The sequence below is a fragment of the Halictus rubicundus genome, chromosome 7 (assembly GCF_050948215.1).
Source record: "Halictus rubicundus isolate RS-2024b chromosome 7, iyHalRubi1_principal, whole genome shotgun sequence".
Taxonomy (NCBI): domain Eukaryota; kingdom Metazoa; phylum Arthropoda; class Insecta; order Hymenoptera; family Halictidae; genus Halictus; species Halictus rubicundus.
In genome coordinates this window covers 5,085,535-5,098,240 of record NC_135155.1, presented here as the reverse complement: position 1 = coordinate 5,098,240, position 12,706 = coordinate 5,085,535, and the positions used below count along the sequence as shown (strand labels likewise).

General features: G+C 39.9%; 1 protein-coding gene across 6 annotated transcripts in view; it reads right to left on the bottom strand.

Annotated features, from left to right (window-relative positions):
* Window positions 1-1,226: 1,226 nt before the first annotated feature.
* Window positions 1,227-12,706, bottom strand: part of Sif (guanine nucleotide exchange factor still life) — a 53,202-nt gene continuing 41,722 nt past the window's right edge. For 4 of the 6 annotated variants that reach the window (XM_076790587.1, XM_076790589.1, XM_076790590.1 and 1 more), the window contains exons 20-30: window positions 11,752-12,018; window positions 10,277-10,560; window positions 9,738-9,932; window positions 9,500-9,608; window positions 9,172-9,351; window positions 8,136-8,254; window positions 7,642-7,818; window positions 7,378-7,565; window positions 6,354-6,796; window positions 4,689-4,910; window positions 1,228-2,930 (exon numbers count right to left, since the gene is read on the bottom strand). In XM_076790587.1, coding sequence (XP_076646702.1) covers window positions 2,752-2,930; window positions 4,689-4,910; window positions 6,354-6,796; window positions 7,378-7,565; window positions 7,642-7,818; window positions 8,136-8,254; window positions 9,172-9,351; window positions 9,500-9,608; window positions 9,738-9,932; window positions 10,277-10,560; window positions 11,752-12,018 — 2,363 coding nt within the window. In that variant the 3' untranslated portion in view covers window positions 1,228-2,751. Of the gene's footprint in view, window positions 2,931-4,688; window positions 4,911-6,353; window positions 6,797-7,377; window positions 7,566-7,641; window positions 7,819-8,135; window positions 8,255-9,171; window positions 9,352-9,499; window positions 9,609-9,737; window positions 9,933-10,276; window positions 10,561-11,751; window positions 12,019-12,706 lie in introns of all 6 variants that reach the window. The other 2 variants (XM_076790591.1, XM_076790592.1) reach the window with 2 other exon arrangements.

Here is a 12,706-nt window from a genome sequence, read left to right as displayed (position 1 = left end):
TGTGTGTGGGTGTGTGTGTTTTCTTTTTCTTGTTAGTCGTTGCCAGCGGTGTGTGATGGTAGCGATAATTAACGAGTCGTTGGCCACTCGAGGGCAGCGACGACGATATAGAAATCGCAACGACGACGAAAGAAACAGGCGAGAACGGTCTCGACGATAACGGAGAGCGTCCGTTTTTTTCTCATTTTTCTGTCGTGTCAATTAACAAAGATATCGGAACGTAGCAGAGACGTTGTGACAGCGTTCGCGTAATCGCGATAATGACGACGGCGACGACGAATAATAAACGCGGTGATCGGTACCGACGAGAATCAAGATGACGAGAACAAGTCACGTAGCGATGATAATAGCGACAATAGTAGAGAATTAAGTAATAATGACAATAATAAATAATAATAATAATAATGATACTCCTAATAATATCATTCTTACATTATATACAGAGCTGATCACTCCATAGTTGCGCGTTGCCGTCCATGCGGAATAGTTTACAGCAGAACCGAATACGAAAGTCCTCGAAACGCACTGGTCGCATGCGTTACGCACACGAGGATCATGATCGCGTAACGTAGGCGATTGCGAATCGTTTGACGGGTGTGGATGTGTCTGTCGTTTAGTTCCTGGTCAGACTGAATCCGGTTACGGTATGTATTTCAATAGGTACAACAACAGCAACAACAACAACGACAACAATAACAGCAACAACAACTAGTGAATCGTGAAAAATAGAATCTCGAGAATGGATATTTAACGCGACTCGCACGCGGATCGCCGCGCGGACGTTCGTCGAGCTACGTCCACGCTGAGGCAACGTCCAGCGACCTCTTGTCGCCATTTTCGCCGACGATAATACCGGTGACACCGGTCACTTTTCTCCTCAAGGTACGTGCAACGTCAACCAACAGTTTCCGGTTGCTGCTTCAGCGTGGACGCAGCTTTATACAGTGAATTCTCGATATTAATGAAAGTATGAAAGATAGTATGAAAGATATTAAAAAAGTGTAAAACACTATTCTCCGAAACTAGTGCGCAGATAAAAAAAAGTATCCTACGAAAATTGCTGGTCTTTTTACGTACAATACGATCCCATAATAAAAAATATAGGTTTCCATTTGAAAAACCAAAGTTGACCTTCAAATTACCTTGAAAACGCCACCCAAATAAAAAACTGATACTGCCCCCCTCTTTACCCCTCGAAATCCTTGGACACGTGTTTTACACTGTTTTAATATCATTCATACTTTTCGAGATATTCGGCTAGAAAGTTTTCAAATGAACACCCTGTATGCCAACTACACGGGTCTTGCCAACGTCGTGTATCGTACAGGAGACATACCCGAGCTGTGTTATGTTTACATACGGTTATGTCTCTCGAGCTTTGCGGCCCCTCGCGGGGCATACGCCGCGGTAGTGGGGATAATTCCGCGACGTTTATCATCCAGGCCTTGGCGACATATATCGAGAAATCGCTGTATTCCTTTTTTGCTTTTTTGGTCGCCGCATGGCTAAAGAATTTTTAGGTCGACCTTGGTCATGGCTAATGAGTAGATTGCGGATCGTTTTATCGAACTGTTTTAATCTTCTTCGACACTTTGACTGCCAAACTAGAAACCAAAGAAATTCCATAAAATCAAAGCGTTATTTAATGAAATAAAAATTGAAAAAAATTATATGTACGATTTCGAGTAGTCCTCCAACTTTCTTGCATTTTACGGTTCTTAATCGGTACAATGAATATATTTACGTAAAAATTCATTTTAAAACCTGGACAAATAATTCCACCACCCACATATGGGTGTTAAACGTGTTAAAATGTCCGTTCTACTCGGAGCAGTTTTATGCAATATAGCATTATGCAAAAGCTCCGAGCATTTAGAGAAAATGTCAACAAAAGAGCTATTGACCCGTGTGCTGGAGTTTCCACAAGTTGTGAACCTCATTTATCTAACGGAAAACAAGTGATATTGAAATAACCAAAATTGTATCACAATCGACATAAATACAGTTTATACCAATGTGGATAATATAATACAATAAAGCGGAAGAGTTATTTATTAAATGAGGAAGAGAATAGAAAATTTCGAATAAAATGAGGAAGAGAATAAAATATTTCGAATAAAACGAGGAAGAGAGTAAAATATTGTTCTCACAGTTGAAACTAGATCCGCAGTCTACCGATAAGTAATCGACATAATAAGCGATCAGGGTGCGATAAATTAGCAGCAGGTGTGCTTCGACAGCGCGATCGACCGCGCTTTATAGTTTGCCGAGCCGAAAGGGAAACAATGGTTTCTTGAATCGTAGGTTTCCTTGAAAGTTGCTTAAAGTTCTAGCGGTCCGGAGGACACAGTTTTCCAATATGGATGTCTTTTCGTTGAAAACGATCCGTCTTACGTGCGTACGTGCGTACAGGCAATTATGCTGTTCGTTCGAAATGAAACTAATTGGACGATCGATCGTCGTTCGTTGCACAGAGAAAATAAATCTGACGTCGAGTATGCAGGTGTGCTTGTTTGTGTGCGACGTACAATATGTCGGACGAAACGAGATACTAACGAGATAACAACCGAAGAAAATGATTCCCGGGTGGGGGGGATGAGTGTTCCGCTTGAACGGCACGCGCGTTAATTCTCTTCACAATAATAATCGAATAAGTTGATCGGTTTATTTCACGACGTTTTTAAACTTAACCCTACAGTTGGTTTTCTTTTTTTCTTTTCTCTCTTGTTAGCCAGTTAACAACTACTTAAATTAAACATGGTTATTATAGTTAGATTGTTGAGCACAATTATTGATTTCTATGAGAGACTTTCGGGAAGCGCTGTGAGATGAGCTCATATCCCCAAACTCGCTGGCCGACTTACCCTTACGTGGTAAAGTGGTGGCCTCTCCTAACGAAGGTAACTCCCGCGGTTTCCAGATCGGCGAACCTTCAATAGATTTTCATAATAGCAAGTGCCGCGTCTGATCGAGCATATTCATTCACTACCTACATACTTTAATTGCACAGCAACAGAAATAAACGAAAACATTCACCGTTGGACCGTGGACGTGCGTTCGCGCAGTTTTGCATTGCACAATAATGTTCCGACAGGTGCGAAAGAGACGTGCACGATACTGATCTAAATAGAATACCGATCCAGATACGAGCCGCTCGTTCGCGAAGCCGACTAATTTAGAAAAATAGAGAAAATCGATGGAACAGCGTACAGAGTCTCTTATGAAATCATCAATGATATTGAAAAATATTTCGAACAAAAAATATATTTTTTCGAGGGGGACATAATGCTGATGTTAATGGTTTTTTGTAGGTGGAGGCGTAGAGGGCATACGAAGGTCAATTTAAATTTTTTTAACGGAACCATGTATTTTTTAATACATTATTAAAAATTATTAGCCTTCCAATTCACCATTAACTTGGAATTACACCCCTCTCGACACCATGATTGAAATATTTTTCGACACCGTTAATAATTTCACAGATTCGAATGGTCCACTTCACATGGGACCTATCTTTTGTATAATCATTTTTAAATGCGCTTTCCACGTTTGTCGTTCGATGTGATTAAGCCTGATTATCGAGAAAATTCAATTTAAATGGAAATGTTTAAACACGATTCATGTGTTTTGGCAGAAAAAATGTGAGACAACTTGAAAGTTAATTATTTTGGCCCACATGTCGGTAAAATCATACTTGCGAACGTGTATTTCATAAATCTTGTCCTTATTATAGAATGATTTGTGTTATCGAACTTCGACTCTTCATGCTCCACTAGATTAGAGCGAATACAATAATAGAGGTTCTACCTTATCATGGATTAAGCGAGTAAATACGATTCAAATAGTATCGTGTCCGATCTCACTTTAATCAGAGAAATTTCACAAGTGTGGTGTCAAAGGTTACATAGAAAGATAGTTAAAACAAAAAAGTTTTCGAAAGTGATCGATGAACAATGTCTGTGCACAATAATAAGTGACGTTTCATTCCCGAAGTTTTCGCATACATCGAGACATTACTGTAATTGAACACGCATGAGGAATTAACATATTCGCTATGTGCGTTACGCATGTGCGAAGACCATAATTTTGTATTTCTTGCGAAGAAAATTGATTGTATGCATATCGTTACTTAACCCTTTGCGTTCCATTGTAAACACGTTCGCATTCTGCTGGTCAATCTTAACAATTGAGAATCAAAGAATAAAAGTCACTAAATTCACAAAAATTGTTCATTTTCTTTCCTCGGAATGAACATTTTGATTCTCAAAGACTTGTTTTAAGGATTGCTGATAGCATCAAAGAGTGTTCGAACTGCTGAGAGTGAAAATCATAACGCATAACGTCAAGAGTAACAATATATTTTTCATATTTCACAAGAGAATACGTTGCAATCGCTAAAATGTTAATGTTTATGTAAAGAAACGCTAATAGCGAACGTGTTAAAACTATCTTCAATCAGTGTACTGAAAACAATGTTTGCACCAACATCCACGGTCCAATTATCATTTTTATAGCACACTCGTCCATTTCCTTGTACGATACATACATACGTGTGTAATGATGTTGTGGAAGAAGTGACATCGTACGAACGCTCACAAGTAAAACGACGAGTATGCGACAAAAAATGGTCCTTTTTTTCCCGGATTCTTTCCAATTACAGGTTTACTCGACTTTGATTCTTCTCTTACCTAGTTCTTTCACTGTAATAGGTTGATAGTTTTCCGGTTGATGAGAGGACTGGATTAATCTTGCTTGACTGCCCGTACTTCCCGCTGAAATGGTTGAAGTGGTGCTCAAAGTCAAATGATTCGGAGTGCGGCCCAAATTTGCCTGCTTCTCACCTAAAAAAGCTTGCGAGTCTTCCTCTCCCTCGGACTTTGTCCCTGAATCCATCTCCACCTTCACCTCCCCTGTATCGTAAACCAAAAACCATTTATTTTCTGCATTAGCGTACGCAACGCGTCCGTTGGAACTGTTGCTCTCGAAAGGTAGGAACCCGAAATCGAAATAAACAGATATTTTTCGTTAAAAAAAAAATCTGTTCAAACTTCTACGTCCCGTTTAAGAAGACATTTGTTCTTGCGAAACTTTTATAGATTTAAAAATGTTTTTCAAATTTTACACTTCTTCAGAAAGTGTTCTGAAGGAACGAATAGTTTAGTTTAATAAACGTTCCATAAAAAGTAATGACAAATAAAGAAGTTTTGTTATTGGTTCGGTAGTGGTCTCCTGGTCTCACATCGATATACCCGACCCGTGTTATGGTTACACTCCTCGGCGATCAGGGTCACTCGAGCATTGGGGCCCCTCAGTAGGGATAGTTCTAGGACAATTATAGGCTAGATATTTGGGACGTATATCGAATAAAAACTGTATTTACACAGAACGTTTCATTATGCGTCCTTAATAGAATTTATAATGTAAGGGCGTTTTTAAAAAAGGTTCTACAATGCATGTCTTAAACGAAACTTGTCAAAAATTGTCATAAATTTTTCGATCTTTGATTTCATGCCTTGCATTACGCACCCGACAAAGATTAGTAATTATAGCTTCTTCGAAATCGTTCCAGACGCTACGAAATAAGCCAGTACTCAGAATTCTTATCTTATCTAGGTGCAAAAAGCGAAGATTCTGCTACATGCATCTGGCGTTCGTTCTTTTTCGTTATGATTAGTGCAAGTTACCGAGTCCTTGAAAACATTTGCACTTGTTAGAGGGGGGCAATTTTCCTATTTGTTCTATATTGTACATAAAGGGTGTTTTATAAATACAATAAGATTCTACCGGCACGTGTGCATTGCTAGTACGAAAAGGGGAAATGTCAAGTAACGATCAGACACGTTAGCCGATCGAATAGTAACTTTAAAACTCTGAAAATGTTATTCTACAGGGTGGCCAGTAATTAGCGGTAGAATCAGGAAGCAGGAAAAAATCTACTTGAAAAAATAAATTGAAAGTGTACGATCAAACTTGTTCGTATGCGGTTCTGTACTCGAGAAAAAATTGACCTTAAGTATTTTCCGGGTGCACGCGTACGCGACTATGTCCCGATCTAATCTCGTTATAGCTTGCTATCCCAGTTCCAGTGTAGATTTGCGATTATTTTACCCGCCGGGTAATCATGAATACATCAGAAGACAGAATAATTCGTGGGGGAAGACATAGTCAAGTGCACATGTACTCGGCGAATATTTATAGACGATTTGATCAAGATCAAAACCGCATACCGCGTGGGCACTGTTGCTCGGCAGACCCGACGATGCGACAGTTACGGAGATACTACTGTAACCAATCGTTTTGGATGGTTTGTTGGTTCTAGAGCTAATGAGTGACTAGATGATTAGCACTCTTACCGGACGTATCGCTAATGGTCTTGCTTCGAAAACGGAAGATTTGCTGGGTAACAGGCCCGGACTCTTCCGTCTCCCTGTCCTCGGAACTCTCATGTTCCATAGCTTGCTTCGACGAGCAATACCTTCGTTTAACGTTATGCGTGGTCGACAATGGTTGCGGCTTAGACGCCTTCTTGGTCAGCGGTGTCGCAACCGTTTGGTGCACTGCCCCGTTGTTGTTATTGTTGATGTTGTTGATGTTATTGTTGTTGCTGTTTCCGTTCTGTCCTTGGCACACCGACTGTTTCTCGAACTTCTCCACGTGCCCGGTCGACATTCGCGGCGAGATCGTCATCGGCGATTGGCTCAGATTTTGTTTCGTCGACGGTATGCTCATGTTCCGAACCGATTCGCGAATGATCTGCCGAATCGTCCTCAGGAAGGCGTTGCGGAACTCTGTCGTGCTGATGGGAACAAACAAGCAGAAATGTATTCGTTCGTTAACGCTGGATTTTTAACGTTCGATTCAACGATCAACAGGTTCCGGAACTAATGAATATGATTTTCTAGCTACTTGACTAGCACTACTTGACTTTGATCGCTGCAATGGTATGCGTACTAAATCCAATTGACTTCCCTCTAAATGCGAACATTTTTATACAGGGTGACGAAAAAATTCGTCTAAAATGTCACACTTCACGCTAAGATACCCACTAATCATGGTTGATTGCTATAAATAGACCGTGGATTTTCTCCATTTAAATACTTCAAAAGGTTTTAAGGATATTATTATATTTTTCTTAATTCATTAGAATCGATTGAAGAAGAAATACATTTTTGTTCAACTGTCCCCAGAAGCTTTTATGTTGCGCAAAAATCTACGGTCTAGTTATAAAAAATTGATCGTGACTGTAAGCTTACGCGGCTGCACCACCTTTAAAAATCGACACATACATAAATAAAACTGCAGTTCAGTGAATCCTGTTTAAACGATACGAGAGTTTTGGTAAACAATGGTGTCCGGCGACACCTGTTTGTTAGATACCTGTTAGAGAGCACATATACTTTTTCTGATCTTCTCTGTAATTGACTTCTTAAATGGATCAACTCCCACAGGAAGTGAGATTCCATGTCTTTGGCGGAGCTGGCCCGCACTTGCACTTCCGTCACAGGGATCAGCACTTGATAGCGTATGATTTCTACCTCGCTGGAGTTCGCTTTCGTTGAAACGCCCTGTACACAACAAGGAACGCATCCACGTGTAACGGATCGACTGTCGGACGGTCGCGCATGGAACGGCGACACTTACCATGAGCTTCTTCTTTTGCCTGAGCCTCTCTTTGCACAAGAAGACGACGGCGGATTTGAAAACGAAGCACATCGCGTGCAACTCCAGACCTTTCTTGATCTTCCCAAGAAAATCAGAAATATTCAGCCACTCGACGCCCCCGTAGTAGAGCAGGTCCCCTGGACTTAGGTCGATCGGCTGTTAAATCACGATCATTTTAACGATTGTTCTCACGCTGCGCAACTCGAGCAAAGTGTTTCCTCGATATATCGTAAAGAGATGTGCACGAAATTCGTGAAAAATCCAATAAAACTTTTCTCCTTTTAATTATTTCTCTTTGAAACATTTAGTAATATATTTGTGACATTTATAACCGGGGATGTCTGAACACGATTTAAAAATTTAATTTAGCACTGTAGCTAGGCTATTCATTGTAAGATTAGCACGGATAATCAAGGTCTATGGGGTTAGTACGATATATAGAAGGCGAGAAGGTCCGCGTTCTTTATGTTTACCTGCTTGCATGATTTTTGGTGTTGTCTGAACAAATGATCAAAGATAGCTCCGTATTCCTCGTGAATTCTTTGCATTTCGTTTATGTGCTCTGCCACTTTCTCCATGCCTTTTAGCGCCTCTGCAATGAACAACAATTGTTTATTAGCTATTGGTAATCAAACAATTCAATTTTCTGTAGTTCGATTCGATTGCGAGAAGAGCTTAAAAATATTTAATAATTTTTCTCATATCAGACACACTGTACTTACTAGATTTGATGTACAGGGCGTTTCACCTAACTCGAGCATCTAGAATATTTCGCTTGTTTTCTATGATAGAAGAAAATTTCAGAGGAAAACATTAGTTGGTTCAGAGGGGCAAATATTATGATAGGCAAAAAATGTATTCCAGGTTATATTTTTTGAGATTTCAAATGGGTTTCTTTTAATGGAATGATATATTTTTATTATCGCTATATGATGGCCAAGGTTAAGACGAATCCAACGGCCTGTAATATTATGACTGTAAAAAAAGACATATTATGACTGTTTTAAAAAAGAAATATTACATTTTTTTCATTACAATCAGTTAATATATATGGAATATGTGTTATGTAACAGGGCGTCATAATACGTGTCATATTATGTGTCATAATGTTACAGGCCGTTGGATTCGTCTTAACCTTGACCATCATTTCATTTAAAGAAAAATTCGATGACCTTGAAATCTCAAAAAATATAACCTTGAACACATTTTTTTGCCTGTCATAATATTTGCCCCTCTGAGCCAACTAATGTTTTCCTTTGCAATTTTGTTCTTTCATAAAAAACAAGCGAGATATTAGATGCTCCAGTTAGGTGAAACACCCTGTGTACACTTCTATATTATTCATTAAACCAAATTATATATCTAGTATGATTTTATGAAATCATTATTTTTATATATAATCAATTTTGTATTCTTAGATAGTATAATTGCAACAAGTAGGAATTAAGCGGGACGTTTTCATGTACTTATAATTGACGATTAGAAAAAAAAAAAAAGAATGCAACGTACCGATTAGATGTTGATGTTCGTCGCTTCGCTCGTCGGTGAGATTTCGTAGCTGCTGCAGCAGCAGTGGGTATTTCAGTATTCTTTGAATAGGTTTGATCAGATAGGATTCCAAAGTCGATGAGTGTTGTTGCCTTGGGTTTCTTGCCTGCAAGAACTCTTGTAAAGCTTGATTTCCCTCGTCTGCAACAAGCGAAAGACGTTCAGACCGAGAAGCCAACGCTTCCACGAGGCTAAATGAAAGCGAATCTCCTGTTAAGGGGCACTGTGAAAATCGACGCTACTCCGAAATACAAGATGGAGATCGAAAAAGAAAAGTAATTCCACTCACTTGGATGGAGAACTTTTTGCGCCTTTGAGTGGCTGGCGCAAAACGAGCTGTATAGCTTGAAGTGATTTACGTAATATAAGAAGGCACTTCCAATGGAAAACAGGACACCCTTTAAAAATCGTACACTCGTCGTTACATTAGAACGAAGCGACGCAACGTACGTACTAATATCTATTGCATGTCTGCATACACATACGTAACGCATTCCGATATGTACCGTTCTCGGCGCACCACGTACCTTAAATTGACTGGGATGATCGAAATTATTGAAATCAGCCTCCATCTCGATCGCGTGATCGAGATTCTGCAGAAATTGTCGTTGAAACGTAACGATTTCCTGAATGTTTCCAAACAATGCATTTATTTCTGCATTCGATAGGAAAGTCTCACGTTTAAGGGGCTCCAGGTAGTTCTCCAGCAAATTGTTTAAATTCTGAAAAAAAGGAACACGTAAACAGAAAGCAACAAGTACATTTTACAAGCAGATAAGTTACTCGTGATAGGGAGAGGGGGGGGGGGTATTTTATTGTCCTACATCCTCTAAATCAACCTGCAATTTTAAGGGCTGTTTTCCCACTCCTTCAACGCGAACGATGGCCGATTAAGAAGGTACGTGTCAAATATTGTTCTAAGACTCATCCCTCGCGTAAATTTCATCAAAATCGACTCGCGTCATTTGCTCAGATTGATTCGTGCATGGAGATCAAGAGGATAGAAGGTTGAACGCTCGCGTTAGCTCCCATGATTGAATTTTCCTGTTGAAAATGAGACACTCACCTTTACGTAAGTCCGTTCGGTCTCAATCAATTCTAGAATGACCTTTTTGAGTTTTTCGGCGTCGCTCAGCTGTCGGCTAGGCGTCATAGCCTGCGAGTGCGAGCTGACAACGCTACCAGTAGGGCTGGACTTCCTGGTTTCGCCAGGCGATCGGCAAATTCCCGTCACTTGTTCGGCTGTCTTCAGCAAGTTTTCAATTTCGAACGAGTTTGTGCGAGACGACGCTTGCTTGCCATTGTCGGCGTGAAGGGTTGACGTGCACTCTTGAGCGATGCTCTCCTTGCCTACGTTCACAAAGTCACCGGTTCTCATTAATCAGGTTCCTTCTCAGAGATGGAATGTATGTGTTTTATTAAAACATTGCAGACCTCCTTCCTTACAACATAGACTGTGCCCCATACAGGGTGCTCCAATATTGATGGTAGAACCGTGGAGGGGTTGATACTACACGAGAAAATAAGCCAAACATATGCAAGATATTTTGTTCATTTGACGCTTCGTTTTCGAGAAAGTCGAGCTTGAAAATTCGAATTTCAAACTCGATTTGAATATTTGAATAAGAATCGTCTTGACGCGTCTGTTCATGATCTACCGATTCTACTTCTCGCGTATGCTAGGCACGCGAACTCGACGAATGTTCAAAATCGATTTTCTCGAAAACAAAGTTTCGAATTGAAAATAATTTATTCCGTATGTTCGACTTATTTTCTCACATAGAATCACCACCTCAATACTGGGACACCCTGTATACCGTTTCCAAGGTTCTATAGTCATTTAATGTTCGCGTACTCGAGCTTGAAAATCTATTTTAAACGTAAATGACACACAACGACAGTGTTTAATAAAATATTTTTACTCGACGTTTTCAAGCTGCAAAGTAGAGTACTTCAAGCAAGTTTTTGCAAGCTTTTCTGTTCGCTTTTCTGGTTCTTCGTTTCTGCAGCTTTAAAAAACTGAGTGTACTTGTAGCTTGGACAAGAGGAACAATAGTTGTCTTGGCACAGAAAAGCTAGTCAATAATTACAACTAGGTACAGTGATTTCTCATTAAGATCCCGTATAATAAAAAAATATAGGTTTCCATTTGAAAAACCAAAGTTGCCCTTCAAATGACCTTGAAAACGCGATCCAAAGAAAAAACTGATACTGCCCCACCTTTTTCCCCCTCGAAATCCTTGGACACGTGTTTTACACTTTTTTTAATGTCTTTCATACTTTTCGAAATATTCGGCTGGAAAGTTTTCAAATGAACACCCTGTTTATCGAGAACTCACTGTACTCCGTAACTAATTGAAAACTTTAACAGTTCGATTTCAGCTCTGCACTTTGCTTGAAGCTTCATCAACTGTAGAGAAAGAAGGAGGTAACGTGGTCGAACAGTGAATAGACTTTGGTGAAGAAACTTCTGGGAAAACGTTAGACAAGAAGAGGAATCGGAGGTCAGAGAGGGCGAGGGGAAGAAGGAAGAAGCCTTACTCCATCCAGGTGCTGGAACGATCAAGCCGGAAATCATTTCGTCGCTTATAACCGGTGGATCGGAAGGCGGCGGTGGGCAAACCAAACTCTCGATTATGTCATCCGTCACCCTCATTATACCCGTGAGATCCGGCGGTTCGGTTCGCGACGACCTCATCATCATACACAGGCCAACCTCTTCTTGTAACACGCTCTCTAGATACATCATGTCTAGATCGCTTACAATGGCGCCATTGATCACCATGATCTCATCACCTTTAATGATACCTAGAAGCAAGCGTAATAGCATGCATCTTCAGACCGAAAGGTCACATCGAGGAAAATACAGGGCGCTCGGTGGAAACGAGTTCCATTTACTAAAGGGAAGGGAGCAATCTATGCGAAAATCAATATCTTTCAATGCCACTCAAAATGACAAGATTCCGATACGTGTGCGAGGGAGACCGTCATCAGGGTCGTGTATTCCGATGTCTACCTGACCTTCGTTTTCAAATTAGACCGATCAAAGGTAAAGAAATATTACACATCCAGTTACATTATCGAACACGTGTCTCGGGTTCCAATAACCAACAGAAAATTCTTCTTCAAGACATTCGATGCTTTTTTGAGAAATTTTATTTCAAAGAAGAATCAAAGTCTAATAGGAAGGAGCATACCTACTACCAAACATTTATTTTCAAGTCTATTAGGTAAATCAAATTTTGTTAGGATCTACGAGCTGTGAAAATGGTACAAAACTTATTAGCATGATAAACTTTGTCTTTTCTACTACCGTACTGAGTATAAAATGTGACTGGTGTACTGTTTTCTAAAAATCAGAAGACTGAGCTTGTTTAGACCTGTCACAATTTTTCCAACAACATGTACTTGAATAAAGCAATTTATTTAACAATTTATGATGATTAAAAAATGAGAAACCGATCATTTGACCGGTCGTGGTACCGTTTAGTGTTAC